General features: G+C 42.0%; 1 protein-coding gene across 3 annotated transcripts in view; it reads left to right on the plus strand.

The window, feature by feature from the left end:
• The window catches only part of GRIA1 (glutamate ionotropic receptor AMPA type subunit 1), a 305,276-nt gene that overhangs the window by 206,037 nt on the left and 71,873 nt on the right, over positions 1-27,366 (plus strand). For all 3 annotated transcript variants that reach the window (XM_053907050.1, XM_019464484.2, XM_053907051.1), the window contains 3 exons: positions 4,212-4,322; positions 5,034-5,240; positions 11,572-11,942. In XM_053907050.1, coding sequence (XP_053763025.1) covers positions 4,212-4,322; positions 5,034-5,240; positions 11,572-11,942 — 689 coding nt within the window. The remainder of the gene's footprint in view (positions 1-4,211; positions 4,323-5,033; positions 5,241-11,571; positions 11,943-27,366) is intronic.

A 27,366-nucleotide genomic window follows, 5' to 3' on the forward strand; every position in this document is an offset into this window, starting at 1 on the left:
GGGTTTTGGCATCACCCCACTCTTTTGACTGGCAATATTGTTTTATTTCCCTACAAAAGGGTCAGACATCAAATAAACTTGTTTATGACACTTAGCTATTCCTCTAGCTTTTGATATCAAGGAAGCTGTATATAAACCAAGCTATGCAGTAACTTTTATAGATCCCAATTTAACAACTAATGCCACAATACTAGCTTTGAAGGACCACTATCTTGAGAAATTAAAGTCTCTTTCTAAGTAGTATAAATCTGGCCTACAACAGATTTATCTTGCTTTTTCCCCCTATCCTTTATCAAAATAACTTGGGATTTTAGAGCAATGTCTTGTGGTTTGCGGCACACTTATCCTAGGGCATTCTGCATGTAAGGAGGGTTACTTTGCCAAATGAATTTGAGAAATGCTCTAAAATAATACACTTTTTCTTTAGAGATTGATAATTTCAATAGTAAATTGATACTGAAATGTCTTATACTATAGAAGCCTGCTAGCCTTCAACTAGGCATTACCCTTAGACTAGGCATTAATATGAGCCACATACAGCTCTCATTGTTGTCCATGCATTAACTCCTTCCATCCTCACAGCAAACCTCAAGAGACAGATACTCCTGATGTATCCATTCCACAGAGCAAGAACCGAGGCCCACTGAGGTCAGGTAACTGGCCAAAGATTAGTAATTAGGGAAGTCTACCTTTTTTTTATGTTTATTTATTTTTGAGAGAAAGAGCATGTGCACATGCACGAGCAGGGGAAGGGCAGAGACAGAGAGAGACAGAAGATCTGAAGCAGGTTCCATGTTGATAGCAGCAAGCCCGACCTGGGGCTCGAACCCACAAACCATGAGATCACGACCTTAGCTGAAGTCAGAAGTTCAACCGACCAAGCCACCCAGGCACCCCAGGAAAGCCCACCTTTTAAACCAGGTCTGTCTATATCAGAGAGTAATCTCTTGACTATCAAGCCCCCACTTAAAAAAAATAATATGTAATAATACACTGTAGATTTTAGATTTTGCACATCAGAGAAGGCAACTTGCTCTGTACTGATGGTTTCATTAGAAGGAGCTAAACCTGTGCCTGATTGTGAAGAGGAAAGTAAAAGGGAAGAAAGGAAGGGAATGAGGGGAAGAAGGAAAAGAAAGAGAAAGGGAAAGCGTCATCTGTGGGGGGAAAATGACATTTGCCAGACCTGCTCCTGAGTTAGTATTGATTACATTAAATAACCTAACCTTTGAGGTCATGCCCTGGCTCCTATGCCCTGCCACGAATCTGCTATATAATCTCTATATTTATAAATTAGATCATTTGATTTCCCCAAGGCTCAGTTATCTCCTTTATAAAACAGAGAAAACAATCCCACACCTGTCTTGTGCTGTTTGCTAAAGAGTTAAATGTTGTGAAAGTACTTTGGAAATCTTTTGAAAACTTGCATCATGATATACTACATTAGTGGCTTTAAACATTTTCAACCAGAGGGCTCCTTGTAAAAGTGAACTCTTAAAGGGATCCCAATATGTGAAAGAGATAAAAAGCAGAACTGAGTGTTTTGAAGGAGAGATGGGGCACCCAGAGCTGTCTCCCATTTTCTGACCCCTCACCCACCTCCTAGGAAAGTGGCATGGAAAGTCCCCACAGGTGCTCCAGGGTTCCAGCGCCCTGGCCTAGCAAAGTGAGGGAGTCAAGACTGCATCCTGGTTTTGTGCCTGTCCCCTCATCCCTCTCTGTAAAAGAAAGGGGTTGGAAGAAGTGATTCTTCAAGCCTCTTCCACCTCTGACATTCTGGAAATCTAAGTTTCTGGTTCTTGTGTCATTTAGGGAGAAATGTCTCCTTCTGTGCTGACTAAAAGTGCCTAACACAGGCAGTATTGAGCACAGGCCTGCACCAAGGGTAGATCTTGACCCGATGCCCTGAGAGACAAGCCTCTGGACTGTCTTAGCACCCAGTAGGGTCCACTGTCTCCTTGTTGGAAGCACATCTTCTCTTAACAAACATTTCCTGAGCTGCTTCTTATGGAAGAATATGCCATGCTAAGTAAATCATTCTAGAAGGAATAGACCTCTGGCTTTGTCCATCAGGAACCCACAGAACTGTGGAGAGATGGCGACAGACATACAAACAGCCAGACCACAGGGCCAGTGGGGACCTACCTGAGGCACTCAAGGGCCAGCTAGCAGCTTACTGGCCCTGCAGTCAACCTTCCTGGCTCAGATCCTGGCTCCATGACTTGACTGTGACCTTGGAAAAGTTGCCTCACTTCTCCACATCTCAGTTGCTTCACATTTAAAATGGGGGTGATAATTAAGTACCCACTTCATAGATTTTTGTGAGGATGGAAGAAGTTAAAACATAAAAAAAAAAAAAAGAAAAGAAAAAAACCACTTAGAAGAAAAGAGTGGCTGAAACCCAGTAAGTGCTCAATAAATGTTAATTAAAATGATTACATGTTATCATGGAAGCCAAGTCCCCTCTTAGCAACAAATGCAGAGCCAATTTCCAGCTGCATCACCTTGGGCAGGTTACAGACACCTCTAATCCAAATGAAATGGCACAAAAACTTAGAAACACTTAGCATCTGACAATAGCAAGAACATAATCAGCATTGGCAATTATCATTGTTGTTGTTAACAGCAGTGAGATCACAGAGAGAATGGCTTTTTTCCAACGAAACTGGGGAAGGCATCAAGGAGACAGTGCTGTTTGAGTTGACCCCTGGCACAGGCCTCAGCTGTGTGAGCCTGGTCTGAGTTCTGGCTGGTGGGAGGCCTGCTCTTTCCTCTGCAAATGCACTTCCAGTTCTCTTTCTCACCCTCCATCTACAGCCACAAGAAGAACCACAGAACAAAACACAATGTCTAAAGATAGAGAGAGACAGGACAGAGGTGTGTGTTTGTGTGTGTATGTGTATTAGCCATGCCATTCTGCTCTTCCCAAACCTTCCATGACTTCCTGTTACCTTCAGGATAAAGTCTATATTGTTTAGCCTGGCATTCAAATCCAGGTGTCTCCTGGGGCGCCTGGGTGGTTCAGTGGTTTGAGCATCTGCCTCTTGATTTTGGCTCAGGTCATAATCTCGCAGTTCATGAGATTGAGCTCTCCATCTGGCTCCACACTGACAGCATGGAGCTGCTTGGGAATCTCCCTCTTTCTCTCTCTCTCTCTCTCTCTCTCTCTCTCTCTCTCTCTCTCTCTCTTTCTCTCCTCTCCCAAAATTAAAAAAAAAAAAAATCCATCTTCTACCACTTGTGCACTGCCCTCTTAGGCTAACCCTATCTTCCACCTAGAAGCCATTGAACTTACATATCTGGGAAGATTCCTGCCTTTACATCTTGGCACATGTTCATGGTCTCTCCAACCTGAAAGGATTGGGCTCAAACTGTCCATCCTTTATGACCTTGTGTGTTTCATGTGTCATGTCTTCCCAAGTAGACTGGGGAACTTCTCAGAGCAAGGACTCCCTCATAGACTTTTTGTATCTCTCTCAACCTCCCACACAATACTACCAGTGTTTTAGCTCAGAGCCTTGCACACGATAGGGATCCAATAAATATTAGCTGAAAGATCTTGGAAAATGAGCCAATATAAATAACCCACTAATTTAAAAAAATAATAATGTTTTCAGCCAATAATTTTAGGCACTAATATATACTCAGTATTATAATATTTCATAATTGGAAATAAGAGAAATAAATGATAAAGCATAAAATAACAATCACCTAGGAAGTTAAATCTAGATGGAAAAAATACAGGTAAATATAAAAATAAAGCAAAAGGAATTTAATGTTTAAATCGTATGATTCCAACTGCCATTCAGAATGAGCTCAGGAAGAGAAGGGTTAATAGAAATAAAGAAAAAGGGGTTTGAGCTTGTGAACAGCTGCAAGGAATTTAGTTTCCACAGCCATGGCTTGCATTGTACAAAATATTCTAGCTGCATTAAGAGTTAAACCCGCCCCCTCTTCACAGGGGCAATTTCTAGGCTCAGCCCATCATGGTGAGGATGTTCAAAGGGGTGGGACTGGGAGGACCTGGATGGAGAGCATTTTACCTCTTGTTATTTTTATCTACCAATGCTTTAGAGCCTGGTGTGTCCAATATGGTATGATATGATGCCTAGATCCTTGCTTTTTTGTCTGGTGTTGGCTGGGTCGTCCACAGTAAGCCAGTCCTGAGGAGCCTGTCTCATCTCACGTCACCACCTTCCTCTCCTTAACAGATCGGTTACTGGAATGAAGATGATAAGTTTGTCCCTGCAGCCACCGATGCTCAAGCTGGGGGGGACAATTCAAGTGTCCAGAATAGAACATACATCGTTACTACAATCCTAGTGAGTACTCAGTCCTTCATTGAGGTTATCTAGATGTAAGCTAGACCAACACAAAGGTTTTCCCCAGGAGCATAAGCTGGTTGTTCTTCTTGCCAAAACCATGCTATAGGTAGAAAGAGGGAGTAGAAAAAGGAGTTTCCTAGAAATTAGAGATGCTGTTTTCACTCTGGTTCTGCTATGATTTCATTTTGTATACTGGGATAAGTCACTTACCCTCCTTTGAGCCATAGTTTACCCATATATGAGACATAATGGTGAGACTAAATTATGGTGGTTCTCAGACTGTACACTCCTTCAGTAGAAGCCATTTTCTAAGAAAGTCTCCTAAAAGCCAGCACTTTAGCTACTTTATATCCACTGAACTGCTGTGATTTTCAGTGATTGCCTGTGAGAAATCTGGAGACTGGTTAGGGCCTACTTTCCCAACATAGTGCCCTAGAGGCACCTCCAAAAAATACAAAAGCTCCTGGATCATAATTTAAAAGGGTGAGCTCCACATGTGAATTATGAAATATTCTTATTTTAAGAGTTCACTTTCTTAGCCCAAGAAGTTTTGTAATGGAGGGAGCAGAAATACAGGAAGTAGGTTTAGGGACTTAGAGAGACCAAAGTTAACCAACGTTGTTGACATCTTTCCCTGCCATGCCAAAGTCCTCCTTACCTATGAGTGGACCCACAACCCACATTCTCTCTCCCCCATTTTTCTACCAGGAAGATCCGTATGTGATGCTCAAGAAGAATGCCAACCAGTTTGAGGGCAATGACCGCTATGAGGGCTACTGTGTAGAGCTAGCAGCAGAGATTGCCAAACATGTGGGCTACTCCTACCGTCTTGAGATTGTCAGCGATGGAAAATATGGAGCCCGTGACCCTGACACCAAGGCTTGGAATGGCATGGTGGGAGAGCTGGTCTATGGAGTAAGTTCTCCACAGGGTGGGGGATTGGAGGACAGGGAGAGAGTTTGACAGAAAATAATTTGGTGGTTGGCTGGCCCCGTCCACAGATGACTATTGGACCCCCTAACTTAGTATAGTTGCTGCCAAAAAGATGAGGTGTTCAAAATCCAATATCTTGAGACATTCTTTGTTCAAGTCTACTTACTGGTCCCGGCTTTCTCAGTGCAGTCTTGTGACTGCAGTTGATCATGACCTAACACAGGCAATACTGAGATTCAGAATGAGTTTTCCTGAGGCAGACCGCTGAGTTGCCACTCCCCTGCTCAAAATCATTTATGGCCCCTCCATATAAACTTCTTCCCTGGTGCCAGATGCACCCTGGATTCAACCTAACTTTCTAGTCACTCACCCCAATATTACCTTTCCGATACCATCCACTTCAGCAAGACCACCCCTGAGTCACTCTGTTCTCTAGAGTGCTCCCTTCCATTAAGTACCCCCAAACTCCTGTCCCTTCTCCAAAAATCTATATCAAATATTGCTTTTTCCAAGGTGTCATTTCTTTCTCCCCATAACAGGTATTAACTCTCCTTTCTAAGTGCTCTTGCCTTCCCCTGCAGGATTTAGTTTCTGTTTCTGTTGTGGCTTACCTTGCCTTGTATAATAGTTTTCTGTGTAATAGGAGTAGGTCTCTCTGTCTTTATATCACTCACTGCACTTGAAATAACACCATGCACGATTGCTATAAAATCTTCAATAAGTTGAAGCATTTCTGAGAAGCCACTGAATGTCTGAATTGCTTTAAGTATTTAAGGAATCACTGAGAAGTAAAAGATCTGATCCCTGTCCCCAAGGATCTTAACATTTTATGGGGTAGAAAATACAGAGAGAGAGTAGTAAAAGATAGTATGGTTCAAGGATCAGGAAAGAGGCTAACATGAGTTTGTCTAGCCATCAAGAAAGATATGGAAACTGAAAATTGCCCATTTTCAAATAGAGAGAAAGGCAGCCCAGGAATTTCTAAAGTACAAACAATAGAATGGTGATGGAAATAAGAGAGGTGTAAGGAGAGTGCGAAAACATTGGTCATTGGGGTGCCTGGATGGCTCAGTCAGTTAAGCCTCTGACTCTTGATTTCAGCTCAGGTCATGATCTCATGGTTTGTAGACTCAAGCCCCACATCAGGATCTGTGCTGACAGCATGGAGCCTACTTGGGATTCTCTCTCTCCCTCTCTGCCCCTCCCCTGTTCGTTCTCTCTCTCTCACTGTCTCTCTCTCTCTTTCTCTCTCTCTCTCTCTCTCTCTCTCTCTCTCTCTCTGTCTCTAAATAAATAAATTAAAAAAGAAAAGAAAGAAAACAGTGGTCATTTGTATAGAGGGCTTGGATTGAGCAGTCAGGGCTATGGTTGAGTAAGAAGTGACAAGGGGAAGAGTGGATTGATTCAGTGGGTACTGGGAGATGATGAAGATACTTGAGTAGAGAAACAACAAATGTAATGTAAGAAGTCAGCCACTACTTGCAGGAAAGGGACCACCACAGCTTTACTCATAGAAACTGAAGATTATAGGCAGGGTCTCTGAGCAGAAGCATATACTAAGTCACAGGTTGATGTTGAGTTCCGGCCAGGATGAAGCAACCATTTAGGTTAAATTCCATTCTCCAATATCAAGGCAATAGGACTCATGATGGCCATGGGAGCCATACAAAGGGAACTCAAAAAATAGATGAAATAAGGAAAATCTTCCATAGGAAAGTGGCTTTCAAGATGACCTAATAAGATGGTTAATGAGTTGAGGAGTGGAATGTACTTCTACCTTTTCTCCTCCCTCTACTTCTCTCACTCTGGGAAGCTCCACTGATGACAGAGAGCTGGACGGTTAACGCTGCATCTGGAGGCTGGTTTCCATGGGAACCTCCACTAGCATTCATCTTCGACCTCACCCCATGGACCACAGTTCCCTTAGCAAAAGGCCTGTGATCCTGGCAGAACAATGGTATGATCATCCTGAGGTCAAGCTTCCCAATAGCCAACAGTCAGTGGTGGGTCACTGGCTCATCAGTAAGAAACCAGGGTTACCTCTGATGCCCCAGGGCCAGCCCTTTCCCATCCATCCCCTCTCCTCCATCAGGCCTGTCCCTCTGTGCTCTATAAACTGTGTTCTCAAGACTCCATGATGGGCCCAATTCAACATCCTCCCTTGAGTTTTGGTCTGGCTTTCTTTTTCTGTACCCCTGAGGAAGAATAGAGGAGTTTGAGGAACTATCTGTCAGCCACAAATAACCAGAAGGTCAGACAAAACTCATTTGGAGGCTCCCAAATTGATTCTTTCTGTGCCTTTTAAATAGTTAAGCCAATCAAGGTCTCTTTCATCTTCTTTTCCTCCACCTTGTTCTTTTTTTTATATGAAATTTATTGTCAAATTGGTTTCCATACAACACCAAGTGCTCATCCCAGCAGATGCCCTCCTCAATACCCATCACCCACCCCCCATCAACCCTCAGTTTGTTCTCAGTTTTTAAGAGTCTCTTATGTTGTTCCACCTTGTTCTTATCAAAACCTGTAGTAGTAACATTTCCACAGGTAGTATGTGCCCGGCGCCATGCTAAATATTTGACCCACATTATTTCATTTCCTCCTAACAACCCCATAAGGCAGATACAATTATTTTCCACACTTTATAGATAAGGACACTGAGGCCCAGTGGGGGGGGGGGGTGAGGGCGGGTATGTAATTTGGCAAAGGACAGCTAGTAAAAGCAGAGTTGTGACATGCAGCCTGGCTTTTGAACTCCAAGCCATCTGAGCACTGGACTGTAAGGCTACTGTTACTGTTCACTGGCGATGGGCATAGCAATAGTGTCTGCATTCTCAGATGCCACATGCTACAAATGAAGTTTCTGCTTCTTGCATGGATTTGGCTTTGTGCTTGATTCACAGGTGGCTTCCCTGCCTGTCCTTTGTCTTGGTGGAGCAGAACAAGAGTGAACTTTGACGGCAGGCACCTGCAAGTTATTGAACCGCTGTAAAACAGGGAAAGTGAATCCCGTATCCCCGGGCTGGGGTGGGGAGTTTACGTACACAGTGCCTGGCTCAGAGTAGCTCTCCAACCTTAATGGTTTTCTTCACATTTCGCCTTTACCTACAACATCAAAACTGTTTACTGTCTCCCCAGGATTGTTTCTAGACATCACATATTTTGTTTGGGGCTCGCCTAGGTCAGTGGTTCTCAAAGTGTGATGTCTGGACCAGTAGAATCAACATCATTGGGGAACTTATTAGAAATGCAAATTCTCGGGGCACCTGGGTGGCTCAGTCAATTAAGCATCTGACTTTGGCTCAGGTCACGATCTCATGGTTCATGGGTTCAAGCCCCGTGTCAGGCTCTGTGCTGACAGCTCAGAGCGTCGGAGCCTGCTTTAGATTCTGTGTTTCCCTCTCTGCCCTCCCCAGCTCATGCTATTGTCTCTGTTTCCCCCCAAAATAAATAAATATTAAAAAAAAAAAGAAATGCAAATTCTCAGGTATCACGCTGAGATCCAGAAACTCTGCCACCTGCATTTTTAAAAGCCCTCTAGGTGATTCTGACGTATGCTTAATTTTGGAAGCTACTATCCTAATGTCGATTTAAGTAAATAATTTTGAGGATCTGTGGAATGCTTACACTTCACAGTATTCTCACATATTTGAATTCTTTTGATCCTCACAAAACCATCCTATCAAATAGGTAAAGCAAAAAATTATTACGCCTTTTTTTTTTTTTTTTTTTTTTTTAGCGAGGGATTTGATATTCCAAAAGACAACAGTTTCACTTAAGGCCACATGGTCAGCAAGTCACCAGCAGAGCAGCCAGGTCTAACTTTCCCAGGTAAGCTCTGCCTTTGACCAATCCTGCAGAGCGTCACTAACAACCTCAGGTGCTGGAAATCACCTCTTAAGACCTCTCAGTCAATGTCAGACAAACCGAAACACTGCAGCTTTGCACAAATCACCTTCCCTCTCTGGACCTGAGTTTTTCTCTATAAAGTAAGGTCATTGAATGTGGCATCTCCCACTGTGTATGTCTCCTACACAGATGGGTCTCTTTTGATGCTCAGGGATCCACGGCCAGATAATTTTAGAAGTATTACATCTACTTACCTCTCTTGGAAGTTCTCAGTGTATAGTGATCTTCTAAAGGTTCTGAGGAGTCTCACCCCACCTGTTTAAGTTCATATTTCCTAGATTCATGTTTCCTAATTTTCACACTGTTTTTATGTTACACTTATTAACATCCTTTCAGAAATAATGTTCTATGAAACAAATCTTGGAACTGCTGAATGAACTAAGCATTATGATGATGTGCTTCTGTGATTTTTCCAGTCCACAGTCCCTTTCATTAACTCACTTCAGGAGGCATCAAATGAATCCATTCAATTCCTGTTACCACCTTCAAAGCTGGTCTTCATTCACCTCCCTTTTGGGTAACATGTAGTAGTCCCTCTAAGTCATTTCCATTACTTTTCTCCTCCATTCCTTTTCTATCTATGTTAGGGTACAGACAAAAGAGTAGGTATCTTCTCCCTTGCACTTGCTTGTAAGTATTTGCAAAATAATAATAATAATAATAATAATAATAATAATAATAATAAAAGATTTATGCAGTGACTATTAGAAAAAAAAAAGCAGAATTACTATCAAATTCACATTGCTTTATGGAAAGTTTCTTTCCCTGGGTGAGATCTTAAGTCATTCTGAAGCCAGGGTTTTTATTCCACTTGAAGCACCTTCTCAAAAACCCCAGCCAATGACAGTAATCAGCCGAAATCTTCTCTATGCAACACCAGTCGGCAGCTAAGTGGGGCACTCATCTGCACACATCTGTCACCAGTTTCACATCTGGACTGTTGTGCATCATGAGAGAAAGCCATCCACCTGGAACAGACTTGCACAGATGTGTCTCTCATTTCAAAAATGAGTTTTGTGGCACCTGTCCATGGAACCTTCTTGGGTTTCCAGGATCTCTTGATCTCAAGCCAACAGAGCAGTGGATTTTTATTTGTGTAGATGCCAGTGCTTCTGCCATTAGGGAGAGGGAGGAAAGACAGAAGAGCAAGGATGGTGATTCCACATGCTAGATGCTCAAAGATGAGCATTTCTTGCAACCTTTTTTATGTTTGTCTACATGGATCCGAATTTTAAAAATTGAATTGTTTGTATGTTTCTTAGGCGTCTTCACGAAAAATACTTGTGATGCTTCTTTTCCTCCTCTCTTTAAGGCCTTCACTCACATAATTCCCTCCTTCTGAAATGTGTGCTGTGCCAGAGCAACAAGATCCTACCCCTCTTCAATGCCGAATTTATGTGTCACCTCTTTTATGATGTAGCCCCCGATCTCCTCAGCCAGAATTAATGCCTCTTGTCTCCTGTATCATTGTGTATCTCTTGGCTAGTACATCCAACCTACCTGGTAGACTGAAAAATTGCGGAGGAGGGGAGGGGTGAGAGGAGGGAAAGGTGGATATGTATACCAACCTCTCTTACTAGTTTGTAATACCCTGAGTGTAGGGACTGTAGCTTACCCTCAGCTTCCAGCCTAGGGCTTGAACATAAAGAAGTGCCCAGTAAGAGTTTATTGAGTTAAATTTGCCTTTATCACACTATTAGCTAGGGATATCTTGGCTGCAGGTAAAAGAAACCCAATCCAAACTGGCTTAGGCAAACAGAAGGGCTGGCTCATGTTCCTGGGAACAAATAGAATATATTAACCCATCTTCCTTGGAGTCTGGGGTAAGCCCTGAATTTAGCATGGCCCAAATGACATTCTGGATCAGTTTCTAAATCTCTCACTCTGACTCTCAGGGCTAATGCTCATTATATGGATTTGAGTCCTATACCATTTTTGAATGAATCATTCTGACCAGGGAAACGAAGTATACCGATGGCCAAACCTGGGTCATGCACTTCACTATGTAACCAGAGTGATTAGCTGATTTGAACTACAAGGACTGAAAGTGGACAGGAGTGGTTCTTCTTGTGGAGGAAGGAGGCATGGCTGCTGGGAAGGCAGAAGCCACAGATATCACAACATCCCCCTTCTAGTAAGGTGAGGAAGATGCCCTAACAGTTAGAACTGTCAAACACTGGGATGATCTCTCCTATAAGATAGTGAGCTGATCATTCATTTGTCAGAAATATAGACAGTAGGAGGAATTAGACTTCTGAGTTTCTTTTCAACTTGCACATCCTTTAAAATGCAAAAGAATATTCAGTGGAGAAAGAAACAAAAGAACAGAGAGCTGCTGAGCTCAACTGCATTTTTTCTTCTTCTTCTTCTTCTTCTTCCTTTTTTTTTTTTTTTTTTTTTTTTGCAGAGAGCCGATGTGGCCGTGGCTCCTTTAACTATCACCTTGGTCCGGGAAGAGGTGATAGATTTCTCCAAGCCATTTATGAGTTTGGGGATCTCCATCATGATAAAAAAGCCGCAGAAGTCCAAGCCGGGGGTCTTCTCCTTCCTCGATCCTTTGGCTTATGAAATTTGGATGTGCATTGTCTTTGCCTACATTGGAGTGAGTGTCGTCCTTTTCCTGGTCAGCCGCTTCAGCCCCTATGAATGGCACAGTGAAGAGTTTGAGGAAGGGCGGGACCAGACAACCAGTGACCAATCCAATGAGTTTGGGATATTCAACAGTTTGTGGTTCTCCCTGGGAGCATTCATGCAACAAGGATGTGACATTTCTCCCAGGTCAGTCAGCTCTTCTCAACCCCTTTGCTCAATGCTTATTTTTCTTGGAAAACAAAGCAAATATTGGAAAGTTAAGAGATAGGAATTATTTCCAGACTTCACTGTATTCAGCTTTTCAGCTATGCTTTACAGCCAACTGTCCAGTGCATGCTGTCCATCGGCTGGATGCATCCTGTGTCTGAGCCAGCTCTGTCTGCTATCTGGTTGATGTGCTCCATCAAGAGTAATAGGGATAATCACAAGTCTGATGTTCTGTAGCTGCAAGGAACAGAGAAGGGATGGAGGAGAGTATGGTACAGCTAACATTTAGTAAGCACCTACTATATGCTAAGCAAGGGTTTGAGTCCCATACATCCATTATCTCACTGATTCCTCACAGAAGCATAAGGTGGGACTCTTGTTATATCTTCTTTCATAAATGAGGAACCACACAAATGTTGAATATCTTGCTAAGGTTACAGAGCTTGTAGCTAGGTGAGTTGAGATTCAGACCACCATCTTATGCGACTTTCTAAATGATGGAAGGAGAGCACTGAATTATGAGTGGGTTCTAGTACCAGCTATAGCATGCTAGGAATGGCCCTGAGTAGGTCACCTGACCTAGCAGACCTAGGTTTCTTCATTTTTAAGAGAAAAGGGTTCTCTTTTTCTTAGTTCTGAAAAGACCTTGGAAATAATCTAGTTCTAACGGTGATGTAAATTTGTTTCTTGTAGTTCGAACATGGGATTTCTCAGAGGTGCCTCAGATAGTGCATTGAGAGTGCTAGGGTGCCCAAATCAGTGAGGCCGCAGCCTCCACATGGAACCACAGTAGGTCCACTTTGTCTGTTTTATACATTAGACTGCAAATATTATTGTTTTTTCAAAAAAATGATTCCTAAGCCAAGAAAGAAAAAAAGGAGGAAGGATGGAAAGGCGGCGGGGCCATAAAAGAAACTTGAAAACTCCCAATCTAGCCCAGTCCTCACATTTATTGACCTCCTGTCTTTGTGTATGATGTTCTTTCAACTACATTCTGGAATGTTCATGTGACAGATCCCCTCCAGTTTATTTGATATACAAGCACTGACTATATTTCCCTTTCCTTTTACAGTTGTTCAGTGTCTATGAACTCCTTTTCCATTAGGCAGTCCCTTGTAGACTACCAAGTTTCTAAAGCATGTGGGGAGGCATGACTTAGAACTTGGCTGTCATAAATAGATTTGCACACATTGTCACCTTCTGGGGGCAAGTTACATAAATATTAAGGCCTTATAGGCAAGTGCTGGAGGCATCTTAGCCACCTGTCTGTTTTGCATTTGAGTGTCAATGAGAACCAATATTCCTGAGTAGCAAAGGAATAAAATCTTCCTAAGGATCTTCCCTCAGGACTCATTTTGGCTGCTGTATAATTTAGGTAGTCTCATTGTTCACCATTATAATCTTGTTTTTCTTTAAATAAGAAGACAGTTGGGGGGTGGGGTGCGTGGGAGAGGAGGTGTGAGACTGGATGCTTGGCCAATACTGGCAAACACATGGTGAAGAGTAGACAGAACCAAGTAGGGGAAGGACTTGCTTAAAAATAAATCAGGCCAGTAGATAAACAGTGGGAAGAAATGACTCTTAGCTAGTCAGTATAACATAGGGCCATCACAATATGCATATGTCCAAAAAGACCCATGAGCTTGTTTTTCTCCATTATTTCCTTCATCAGTGGGCATCTCACCTTCTAGTGGCACCCAAGTGGTCTGACCTCAGGATACGTTTTCAGAGTCTCCACCCATTCTCTGATTGTCTCAAGTTGGTGGCCCACAAAAGCTAAGCCCTCTGGGAGGCATGTTTGTGTTTGATCCGCACAGAATTTGGTAATGGTTGTGCAAAGCCGAGTGGCAGCCACCCCCTTAGCTGATCCTTGCACACTCCACCGCACTGCAGCCCCCAGGTAACCACCTTCATTCCTTTGTTACTCAGCTGGCCCCTGGGAGAGTATTTGAGTTTGTGACCTCGGGCTGCAAAAGGATTTTCAAACATTGTCTCCAGGTCTTCTAAGGGTTCCACTAGAGTATCTTAGGAACCGACACTGAGGTGAAAATGAGACTATGAAGGACCCATCCCAGCCTCCTTCCTCCCAATCTTTGATAGAACACCTCCACTCTATGCCTGTTTTTTTCACTGGTAAAATGGAACCGTTACCTCCTTAAGTATTGTTATGAGGTTTAAAATAGATTGATATATGTAGGACCCATAATATAATATCCAGGAAGCACTATAAGACAAGGGCCATTTTTTGTTATTTTACTGATTTTATATATTGGGCTTCTACTAAACTTCACTGGAAGAAAGGGTGCTCACACTGATGTGAAAGCCACTGGACTTCTCCCTTCTTGCGAAGTCCAGGGACAAAGCAGAAACAGCCAGTGGTTGATCCCAGAGACCAGCAACACCAGGATTCCTGAGACTTCTTCTCACAGGAACTGGGAGGAAGGATTTGTCATTTTGGATTAAAGAGTCTTACAGACAAAAGGGTAAACATTCCAGAATAAGAAGTAATATCTACTTGAGGTGGACTTTTCCTTATCAGGCCCACCCTGGCCGTTCCCAGAGCTTAGAGGCCTGTAGAAACCCTGAGAGTCAGAGCATACACTACAGTGTATCCTGGAAATACACGCTAAAAAGAAAAGGAATGTACTTCACCTCACTTGGGCCATACAAAAAAGACAAGGACACTTAGACAGTGAGTGATCAGAGCCAGAGACCAAGCAAGCAGCTGCAAACATCAACAGAAGCTTTTATTGTTGCTGTCTATGTATTCCCTGATGAAGTCATACGTGTCATGAGCCTCTGACATGCAAAGTACTGTGTCAGAGACACTCTGGGTGCTGTGGTGGGAAGAACTTTAAGGGGCTTGTTGGCATCAAACATCCTTTCAAACGAGCTTCAACTAGTTACTCTTGCTGTTTACTTAAAGAAAATATCGTAAATCCTCACTAATTTAGAATTTGGAAAACCAAGTGCCATCTGAATTACATGTATGTACATTCATACACAAGTAGCTTTATCTCTTTTAATCTCTTCAAAGTTCATGTTAATGTCTGTCACCCAAAAGCCAACAAAATGTAGATAAATGTGGTTGCCTGCAATTAACACAATAATCTGACCACAGCAATATGAACAGATAGTTATCTTTCTTACATTATTAGAAAAGCAGAAGTAGTCAGTGGTTCATGGTTCAGTGAAATCAGGATCTGCTGTTTTGTGACTGTCTTGACATTTTCTCATATTCACAAGATGGCTACACCAAGATATTGCGTCTGTGTTCAAACAACAAGAAAGGGAAGGAGTGTTGCCATTTCTGTCTCTTTGGATCAGAAAAACAAAAGCTTAATGGAATACTCCCTACCCCAGCAGCTGATATCTGCTTCTATCTTATTAGTGAGAAAAGTGGCCCTTCCTTCCTAGTGGCAAGCAAGGCCAGTAGAGCAAGAATTTAGGTATTCTAGCCTCTAGAGGGGAACATATGGGGATAGATGTTGGGGGGTCAACCAGCAGCACTGGCCACAGTGCCTGAAGTCAATGTTTTTCTGCACTTATATCATGAATAAATCATCTGTAATTAACATATTCAATGACATATGCCAGTAAATCCTCTTGAAATTCTTTAAAGACTTTTCCCACCTCCCTTTAACATATTTATATGTGAAATTGGTTTTGTGTAAGCCATTTTAATATTCAGAGTTACAATTCAGTTTAGCTGTGATCACACATTATAATTTTTTTCATTAGGCCGATGGTGAGATTAAAATGCTATCCATGACTTGACTTCATAGGCCTGCTTCTTGTGTCCAATGACCTATTTTTAAGAGATCTTTAGATTAATTTTCCCATGGAGAGGAACATTTTGAGAAGAGATATATTAAAGGAGGGACAAAACTGTCAAAACAGCAAAATTTATCTTTAGTTCCCTCAACCTTCTTTTCTGTACCCTTTTCCCCCTATTTGTGACCAGTGTCATTCATTTATTGGCCATGCATGGCATGCTGCAGTGGGCTGAGGATATGACAATATATATCAATGAGCAGCATGGGGGCTGGAGTGTTTGCTTCAAGGATCTGGCAAGAATAGTGCTGTAAGACAGACATTAAACAGGAAATTGTGAATGTATAAATTGTGATGTGCTATGAATAAAATGACCCTGCTATAGCAATAGATAATAAGGGAAGTAGAATTACAGGGGACTTAAGGAGTTCTGAGAAAGTTTCTCTGAGGAGTTGATAGGTGAGAAAGAGGTAGGCTTGCATAGAACTGAGAAACATACTAGCCATGTGCAAGGGTCTGAGATGGAAAAGAGCTTAATGCTTTCAAAGATGCAAAGAGTACCCAGTGAATGAGAACAGGGGTTTGAGATAACATTAGAGAAGTAGGCAGAGTCAAGATTATGCAGGACCCTGGACTGTAGTATAGATTTGGAGTTTTACTTTCAATACATTGAGAAGACATTGGAGAGTTTTAAGCAAGGCAAGGATTGATTTACATGCTAAAATACCACTCCAGGGAGCTATGAGGAAAATGAATTGGGCAGAGAACAGTCAAGAGTGGAAGCAGAGAAACCAAGCAAGAGGATCTTATGGCTGTCCAGAGGAAATTACAGTGATGGAAATTATGATGGTCAAGGAGATGGATTTGTGGGCTACTTTGAAACTCAAACTGACAGCACTTGCTGATGGACTGGATATATGAGAGTGAGGAAAGGGAAGAGTCCAAGGTGGACCCAAGAGGTAGGGAGCATTTGGAAAACATGGAACCACAGTTCCAAAGACCTGTAGCTTTGGGCAGGATCATTAGGATGATCTGGTTTATCCATCTCATGTTATGCACAAGGAAACTGAGGCCTAAGAGGTGAAAGGGATTTCCTCTGAGGTGACCAAGACAATCCCTTGGGCCTGTTGATGCCCAATCCAGTGCTGCTTACCAGGCAGTCTCAACCCAAGGTTCTATTTATTGCCTGCAAGTGAGCTAAGAAGGAGCCTCTTCAGCTCTTTATTCCTACAGCCCCCACTTACTTATTGGCTTGTCCATGGAGTCAGTACTTTTCTGGGTTCATATGACCTTAGTAAGCAGAACAAGAGAGGTTTAGAAGGTCCTAGAAGAATAGAAGAAAATGGGAAATTATGACTGCGGCTTTCAAAACTCTTTTATTCCTGATCTTAAAATGTATCAGAATGTATGATAATTATCTCCACCTAGTGAAGATAATTAGTCTCAGTGAGAAGTCTCAAGTGGAAGAGTGATGGCACTTTGGAGATCTCCAGGAACCTTATACCACACACACCTCCACCCCAGCTAATCTACTTGTCGGGCCAAGCAACTGATTCACCATGGGAACAGGATAACCAATGAGCAGATCCCAAACTAATAACCAACGACAGTCTGACCTTTGCATTCATACAAAAGTTCCATAGCAACCAATATGCCATGACACTGAGAAGTGATGAGAAATCTACCCCGTGCACCTCCTGTTTTCCCACCTCCCCTCCCAGAGGCAGTCATGCAAATCCCCTTCTCTTGCTCATCTTGTGTCATTTAAGTGTTGCAGGAGGAAGGAAGGGATGCTGAGAGTAGAAACGCGGGGAAGTTGATGGAAGCCACCTGAAATTATAGAATATTTCGGCTTTAGAAAACATAACCCTCTTGTAGGACACAGATTCATTGTTGCAAGGAAGAATATCACAAGGGCGTGTAGACAGTTATGATGCAAGAAATGTGTGACAGATGCTTTGTGCCTTGGGACTAGGCTTGGGGGTTTCTGCTGGGACCACCTGCATCAGAATCACCTGTCCGTCTCCATTGACCCAGGTGAGGGGATTCTGCAAATGTAGCAGGTGTGATATGCGCAGGGACTGTCTGGGGGTGGCCCCATCCCTGGGGGACTTCAGCTCAGTGCCTCCTTCCCTTTCAACTTTAATCCTCTGCTACCTGGTGGCTAGACCCAGAGCCAGGCTCCAGTGCCCCGCAGTTTCACAGACCATTGAGAAACACAAGAGTAGAACTTTCAGAAGCTCCAAAAGCCACATGGAAGTATTAAAATGAATGCAGTGAAAGGAGGATAAAGGCTTCACTGGATACACAAATGAAAAGCATCGTTTTCTGCATCTTGGCCAGCAATTGTGGCCATCAGTAAGAGGGAAGTCAAATTATGCGCTCTCTCTCTCTCTCTCTCTCTCTCTCTCTCTCTCTTGTGCTCTGAAAGTCCAAGGTTTGAACAGTTTAACTGAAGGGAGATTAATTTTTTTTCTTCCAAAATCACAATATGCAAATTCTCAGAAAGTGTTTCACTAAGCTGAAAGAGATGGTTAGGGCCATTTATTCACTCATGAAATGTTTATTTAGCACCTATTATGCAACAGATTTGGTTCAAAGTGCGATAGGAGATATCACTGAATAAAGCAGACAAAACTCCCGCCCTCCTAGGAGCTTACTGTTTAGTGGGAGGAGGCAAGCAATAAACAAAACACCTGTAAAATGTCATCAACACCCCCATCCCCATTTGATAGGTGAAGATTCTGGTATACAAGGAGGGGAAGGACTTAGGCAAGGTTGCATAAATTGTGAGTGTAAGCTCAAAAACACAAGAATGGAGGTCATCTGTGGACTGTGGTGAACTGGGACATGCATAAGTCAGCTGGAGAAGGCCATTCCCACTCAGTTCTAGACAGTCACTGCCCTGGGAACACTGTACAAATGAAACAAAACATGCCAAGATCCAGCTTGTAGGCCACCAGTTGGAGACCCCTGGAAGAATGGCAAGGAGTATAATGTACCACTGTGTTTTTAATGAATTTAGACACATTTGAAATATTACATTTATGTACTTTTTAAAGGAATTTTCCCTATTCCTCCTCCATTTTTGGTTCCAAGTATAAAATGTGATTGCTATGTTTTTCTCACCTTTCACATGCCTTAGAAAATCCAGGCCATGGATGGGGGCTGCACTAGAAGAGAGATGGTCCCTATGTCTTGTTAACTAAAAAGGCCTGCCCATGACAATATCTTCCTATGTTCCACATTTTCCTAGAGAAAACTTCCTATTTCCTTTTAAAGTTTCTCTGCACATGCAGCATCCGGGACCAGAAGACCCAACTGTTCATTGGAAAAAAGTACAAATTCTACATAGGGAAAAGTAAAAGCATTATGAATTGAAATGATGGGGAATGTATGCTCGTACTCCTATGAGGAGTCTAGCGGTTTTGAATGTGAGTTAGGTACACCATCCATCTATGGCAAATGAATACTTTTGCCCTAGCTATGTTCAAGGAAGATAGTAGGCGAATTAAACCCAAGGTACCAAGCAGAAGGTAAATGGTGTCAAGCAGACTAACAGAAATGGCACATCTAGGTGACAACAGTCCTAGTGTGTCTCCAGTGGCTTAGGAGGGCCTTAAAATAAGGAAGCACAGTACTTGCTGGAGGCAGAATGCAGCTGTTGTCACAAGGGGCAGGCCCACAGGACTGGAGGAGGGGGTAAAGGAGCTTACTAGGAAGCGCAGTCTCAGCCTGCTGTTAGCCCACCGGGGGAGTCACCACCTCTGTCTGTCTCACTTCTCCTTCTTCAAAATGGAAACAAGATGGTCCCTAGCATGTCCCCAGCTAAGGTGTGTCTCCCTTCAATTCCCAGGTTCAGCCAAGGCTTTGGCCAAACCAAGTTGTGCTTCATTTTGATTCCCCAGCCCTTGTCTGCCCTGGTCCTCCCTTCCACTTGGAGTGACTATTCCCATCTTTCCTGGTTCAACTCTTCCCCCTTCACAAATACCGTCTTCCCAGCCCTGATTACTCCTCTGAAGCTGTGCCTCATAATAATGGTTATGCCTAAACTCTGGAATACGGTTGCTGCAAGTGAATCCTAGCAGCCGTGCAAGCATGGGAAGATTGCTTCCCTGCACGTCAGTTTCTTCTTCTGGAAAATGGGGTTAAGAAGAAATACTGAAAGTGTATTTTGAGTATAAAATTACATAATACCTGGAAAGCTCCTCCTTTTGTACAGGGCTGACCCAGAGACGGTAAGAGCTGTTGATGTTGCTGGTGCCATCACAACTGTCCCTGCATGTCTCTGAGAGTGTCCTTCACCTTCAGCCCTGCACTATAGTTACCATGTCTATTCCTCACTGAGACATAGACTGGCAAACTGATCTCTTCAGCTCATCTAAAACCTGACACCAGGTGTTGTGTATTCAAACACACGCTTGTTGAATTAATACATCACTGTCTAAGGATGTCATTTGTTTCATTTAATGGAGAGAAAGCAGTCCAATGGAGAGAATTTCTGGTCATCACTAACTATCTGTGTCATATGGAGAAACTCAGTCCTCGTCTGTGAAGGGACTTAGAGATAAAGCAGGTAGAATTAGAGAAAAGGAAGGTGAATAGACCCAGAAAGCAATGTTTCCTGTTATCCTAATATTGCCAGTTACCCCATTTCTATCTCTTGACTGGAAAAACAGTAGTAATGATTGTTTTCATTTGTTGAAACTACTATGTGTCAGGCACTCTGGTGTTAGATCACATTACTTATCATCATGACAACCTCTACCTCGGTACATCAACACCATTCTATAGATGAGAAAACTGTGGCTCAGAGTGATTAACTCTCTTGTCTACATTTATACAGCAGAAATGGGATTGGAATCTGTGTTTGTCCAATCTCAATACCCATGTTTTATCTTTGACAAATTTTAGTCTTCTAAAACCAGACATCTTCTAAAAGTCCCTGAGGGCTCCCTGTAGATTATTAGAATTCATGAAAAATAACAAAAGAAAGGTACCCATTTTCTTCTGTGGGTTCCCTAACGCTGATTTTTTTAATGGACCTTTTTTTGCCTTGGGTTTTCATTCCATTATTATTCTTTACAGTTTCTGTGTCTTTACAAGCCATCTACTGAGGAAGGAGAGGTAAACACCCAAGAGTGCACTCTGTCCCCACCAAGAGGGAGTGCAGTGTGGCCAGCTGAGTGAGAGACAATTGAAATAGAGACAAAAGCAAAGATACAGGTAGTGCTACCTCAGAGAGGCCAACCTCTTGGCCTCAGCTGGGAGGTGACCGTGGCATAGGGTAGGCTTCATAGTCACAGCCAAAGGCTGGAAAAGGCATGTGATCTCTTTAGCTACAGCTCTTTAGGTGGGAGTGAGGTAGAGGGAGAAGAGGCAAAAAGGATCACAAATGGCCTTAAAATTGTTAGTGGCGGGGGGAAGAAACATCTAGGGTGCACACATTTATCCTACAGAAATGGTTGTGCAAATATGACAAGATGTATCCATAAGGATGTTCCCCCTCACTGTTTTTAAACATCCACAAGTTGCCTACAGTCCACCAGTAGAAGCCTGCTGATAGAAGTGATGGTTCATCAGCCAGGGGAACCCAATGCAGCTATTAAGGTAGAAGAACAAGGATGTCTATCCTACTTTGTGAAGATCTTCAGGGTTGCATAGTGGGGAAATAATGGGTTGCTGTGATTCCACTGGTCCCAAATTACAGGTCCTTTTCACTACACCAGGCTGTCTCTCTGGAACACAGGGAACTAGGGGAATGTGTAACTGAGGGCTAAACTCTGAGGCCTGTGGATTTGGCGCTAAATTTATTTCTGAGGAAGGAAAAATTAGTGTGGGCTGTGGTAAAGAGAGACCTCTGGGAAGCAGTGGGCTGTGCCTTGAAAGATGAGATAAGATTTTCTACAAAAGCAAAGAGAAATGAAGAGGGAAATCTCTGGTGGGGAAATGTCGTGAATACAGGCAGAGAGCTCTCAAAGTTTAATGATAAACTCAATACTGTGACTTTGGGGGACCTATAACCTCTGTAAAGCCATTGGAGTAGCACCCAAGAAAAGAGTCTGAGGTGGGGAAGTTTGGGATAATTCTTCAGTGGCCATCAGGAAGAAATTCCCAGCTCTCCATGGAGCACCTTTATTGATTGGTGTTAAGGCTTGGTCTATCATGGATGGAACAATGTCAGCCAGGTCTAATATCTAGAATTCAGAGGATCCTGGCTGGGCACTCAGGGAGTCCCTGCCAGTGCTGCTGCCAGTTATTTATCTCCTGAGCAGCACAGAAGGAGCTTTCAGGCAGAAAGATGCCTTCCTTATCTGTGGGAAGTCTGGCTAGGCACCCACCTAATATTCATCTTCTCTTTTATGTCCTGTTCTCTGTGTAGATACCCATTCTGGGGATGGGGAGAGAGATTGGAGAGGGAGTTTATTTTGTTTTACTTCTGGTTGCTATGTGTATATATTTCTGTAGACATCAGGGAGGATTAATCCATCAAATGTTTTAACTGAGCACCATCTTGGGCCTAAACCTTGCCTTAGGCACAATGCTAAGCATTATGGCAGATGGAAAGAAGCAAGAAACAGGAGTTCAGACCTCTGACTTTACAAGTCAGTAGAAGAACCAAGATACACAAGGAAAAAAAATGGATAATAAAGCAAAATATGTATTTGGATAATTCCCAAGTGCAAGATTGGTAGTCAATAGGTAGAAAAAAAAAAGAAAGAAATATCACTGAGGACTAGAGTGATCTGGGCTGGCTTAGTGAAAAAGGAGAGACTTGGGCTCGTCCCAAAGGATAGAGTTACATGTCTAGAAGGAACTCCAGGTAAGGCAATTGGGCAATGGGGGAAGCTCAAGCAAAGAAGGACAAAGTATCCCAGTATTCAGAGACACCTGGGTTTGAATCCTAGTCCACCAGTTACTAACTGTAAGACGTGAGTCAGTAACTTAACTGCCAAGCCTCAGTTTCCTTTCAACATGGGGTTATCAACACCTATATCACAGGATTCTTACAAGAATACATGAACAAACAAAAACCAAATCATGTTGCCTAATGCCTAGCATAGGCCAGGGTTTAAAAAATCTTAATTTTCTTTCCATCCTTTTGTGTTAATCACATCACTTCTCTTCCACTTTATCTCTGGCTTCCCACCAATCATTTATTCTCTGCTGAAAGGTTTCTGGGACTCACTGCATGCATCTCCTTATCTGGCCCAGCACTGGCAGAGGGAAGTTCAGACTCTACTCGCAGAAGAAGGAGGAAGGCTTCCAGTTACAGTGTTATGACTGGAGGATATGGCAGCCTCACTCCTCCTATCCCAGGGTTATTTCTCTCTTAAACCATAGACACGAACTAGATCTGAGCTCCCATCTGCCTCCCTGGCAAAACTCATCTCCTGGGCAGTGACGTGTCCCTGCCAAACGACTTTGTCTACCAGTCCTCTCCTTACCTCCTGGGCATCTGATTTTGTTTCTTCATGGTCAGCATTACAGTGGTTTTCTCTAGTTCCCAGAGTGACAGACACTGGTTATGCAGGACTTATAAATATGTAGGACTTTTTCAACAGAGTAATTAAGGGCATGAGCTCTGGAGTTAGACCTGGGCTTATTTCTTCCTTTTAATTTTCTGTGTGACCCTTAGCGACTAGCTTTGCACCTCAGAGTCTCTGTTACTATTGCTATATAACATGAGTCTAAACTTGTGGCATAAAACTACAGCTGTTTTATTATGTTCATGGAATGCATGGGTTAGGAGATTTTGAAGCTGTTGTCCTAAATACCTACAGGTGCCCTCTCCATGCTTTGCTTGGGCTTCCTTACAGCGTGATGGTCAGTTCCAAGGACAAGGGACCAAAGAGAAGGTGGGCAGAAGCTATGTCACCTTTCATGACCCACCCTGAGAAGTCACATAGTGTGACTTCTGTCACAGCCACGAGTCCAGGCATATCAAAAGGGAAGGAATCTTCAGTAGGACAAGTGTCAAAATCACATTGTAAGAGGAACATGTGGAATAAGACAGATTGTTGTCGCTATATTTGGAAAACACAATCTGTGGTACCTTGTATATAAAGTGAAAATAATCCTTTTTGGAATCATTGTAAAGATTAAATAAGTTTTTAAAGTACTTAGTGTGGTAGCTGACATGTAATCTATAAAAGTCATGCATTCATTCATTCATTCTCCCCCTTCCTCTCCTCTTCTCCTTTCACCTTAGCCTCTCCATCCCTGCCTCTCTTTCCCAGAGTAGAGATATAGACACATATGTGACATTTATAGTCAGTGCTTATTAATGTGTAGTCAGTGCTTATTAATATTTTGCATCCATAATAGATGCTAGTAATTATTTAAGCTAATGAATCTATAGATTAGGTCCCTAATGAATCTACAGAATAGAGCCTTAAATGTCAGGTAGTTTCTTACCTAATCATCTCATTTTATACTTTGGAAAACCAAGGTTGAGAGAGTTTGCAAAATGGGTTAGATTAACACGGAGCATTTTATAATCCAGACTTCAATGAAGCAATTGTGTTGAAAATAAATCAAGTGACCCTAACAATGAACAATTTTTCAAATGACTGATGTTTAAATTTCAATACCTTTCAGGATATGTAGGGCCTTTAACTTCATCATAATCCCTAGAGGCAAATGAAAAGGGACAGGAGGAACACAGAGCTTGGTGTGTTCTTATTTTGCAGATCTGAACACTGAAATGAGCCAGGTCACTGCCTTTGCTTTTTTGACACTATATATATTGTTCCTGCTCCTCACAGCCAAAGGCACCACATTTAGGCAATATTTGCTCAGTGAATCAGCAAAGCAGAACAGAGATAGCAAAATTGAGATGGTGTGCCTTTTCATCCCTGCACTGAGAAGTAAAGCTGAGGCAAACAGAACAAAAGGGGCATGGTTTATTTTTCAACAAAGCTGTGTAGGGAGCCTAGCTGGCTAAGAACAGGAGTCAGAAGGCATAATTGTGGCCAAGTAACCTGGGGCCAGTCACTTTCCTTCTCATGCCTCAGTTTTACAGTCTGAATGATCTGATTTTACAATGTAGTGTTTACTGAGTGCTTGTGACCAGTTCTCTTCTTAGTTCCATGAAAAATACACAGAAATAAGAAATGCCCGATCTTTGCTTCAATGATGCTTATAGTCAAACTGGGAAGATGTGACTAAAACATAAAGAACAGAGAACTTACCAAGCCCAGGTGTATCTTGGGACCCAAGTGCCATCCAAGGATGACCCAAAAGGGAGAGATGAATGTTGGTAGAAACTCAGTCCTCATGTACCCATCTGGCTGGAAAGGGAGAAAAGGCAGGCACATCATTAAATCAGAAGCAAATCTACCAGGTTTCCTTACAAAGCCAATAGCTCCTAAATTTCATTATATCTCCTATATCAGAACTCAAAGAAGAAAAGGAGGATTTTTATACTAATACAAAGAAGATTCATAGTTCTTTTTTTAACCTCAACCTCTTTTTTAGTCAATGGATTTTTCCCTCTTAAATTTGATTTGAAATGCTGAGCACAGGAAGATTTTAATTAGAGTTACTGTCTTCCTCTTATCTTCCCCCTTTGACACACAATTTACTTTTTAAAATTTTACAGAGGTATAACACACAAATAAATAAGTGCACAAATCATAAATACATAGGTCAATTAATTTTCATAAAGTGAAAACACCTGTGTGATCAGAACGAAAATTAAAAAATAGAACACTACCAGAATCTCAGGGACCTCTTTTTGCTTCCTTCCCCATAGAAGAGTCATCACTATCCTGACTTTTGACATCATAGATTAATTTTACTGATCGAGCTATTTTGAGTCTCATAAGTAGAACCATACAATATCTACTTTTTTGTGTCTGGCTCTTTTTGCTCAGTATTATGTTGTGAGATCCATCCGTGTCGTCACACTTAGATGCAGCCCCCCATCCTCATTGTTGTATGGTATCTCATCATGTAGAGACATCATAATTTATCCATAAATAAATCCATAAGTGTGACTATCTTTGCAGATAAACGTTTTGGTTGTTCCCAGCATGAAGCCATTATAAATAATCCTGCTCTTTCTTGTAAAAGTCTTTTGATGAACATACAGAATTCCCATTGGGTATATACCCCTGTTACAGATTGTGCCAAAATTTTTTGCCTACTATTTTCTAAAAGCAAATTTACATCCTCATAAACAATATATGTGTTCTAGTTGCTTCATATCTACCTTTTTCATTTTAGTAAGTGGTGTCATAATATCACATTATGGTTTTAATTTGCATTTGCCTGATGACTCATAGCTTTTTCATATTTATTAGCTATTTGTATCGCATCTTTTATGAAGTGCCTTCGAAAAAATTTTCCTGTTAGGCGGTTTTTTCTTATTGTTGTTATATTATAAAGCATTCTTAAATATTTTTGGTGACACATATTATGAGATGTCCGTTATCAATATCTTCTGTTCTGTGGCTTGTCTTTGCACTATCTTGACAGTGTTGTATGATGAACAGAGATAGTTTTAATGTAGTCAGTTTCACAAGTTTTTCCTTTATGGCTAGTACTATTTGTGTGTTCTTTTAAGAAGTCTTTGGCTACCTCAAAACCATGAAGATATTCTTCTATAATTTCTCCTGAAATTTTACCTTTCACATTTAGATTTGTGCATCCCAGAGATATATGCAGAGTACAGGATCAAGGTTTGTTGTTGTTTTGCATATGGATTTCCTATTGAGCCATCATGATTTATTGAGAAGGTCATCCTCTTTTCCCCCCACTGTATGTCCCTTCCTCATAAATCAGGTCAGGGGCAAGTGGGTGGCTCAGTCGGTTAAGTGTCTGACTTCAGTTCAGGTCATGATCTCACAGTTCATGGGTTCGAGGCCCGTTTCGGGCTGTGTGCTGACAGCTCAGATCCTGGAGCCTGCTTCAGATTCTGTGTCTCCCTCTCTCTCTCTGCCCCTCCCCCTGCTCATGCTCTATCTCTCTCTCAAAAATAAGCATTAAATAAATAAATAAATAAATAAATAAATAAATAAATAAATAAATCAGGTCACCAGTTGCATATAGGTCTATTTCTAGACCCTTGATTCTGTTCTGTTGATTTACTTGTTTATTCTTGCCCTTCCTCACCCTATATAATTACTATAGCTTTATAATGCCTTGATAACTAGTAACCAGATGCGTGGAGAAGGTTGTTCATGGGTGTTAAAACAAAGGCTGGATAATTCTATTGGGGGTAGGGGGTGGTGTAGAAAGGATTCTCATATGAGATCATGTCTGCAGTGTTTTTCTAACTGTGAGATACCATACTGTGATCCCATTGGAACATCAGGATTGTGGTTTCTCTTGAAGTTATAGAATAAATCAATAGCTGAAACCCAGTCAGTGATTTTTCTGGGCACTGTTTCAAAACACCTAAAAGTGATAGATAAAGCTCAGGACACTTGTGAGTACAAAAGGCATCCTTTAGCATCCTAACATGGAGCATGAGGCTGCCAGAGAAAAGGCAGAGGATTAATTCTCTTTCATTTAAATTAACCTAATAGAAAAAATTCCATGTCAAATGAGTTCGAAGGTAATGGGGAACAAAAAGGAATTTGTTGTGCATTCAAAATACGGCTGCTTTTATTGACTTTTAGTC

Source organism: Panthera pardus, unplaced genomic scaffold (genome assembly GCF_024362965.1).
Source record: "Panthera pardus isolate Hobbes unplaced genomic scaffold, ASM2436296v1 HiC_scaffold_2, whole genome shotgun sequence".
Taxonomy (NCBI): Eukaryota; Metazoa; Chordata; class Mammalia; order Carnivora; family Felidae; genus Panthera; species Panthera pardus.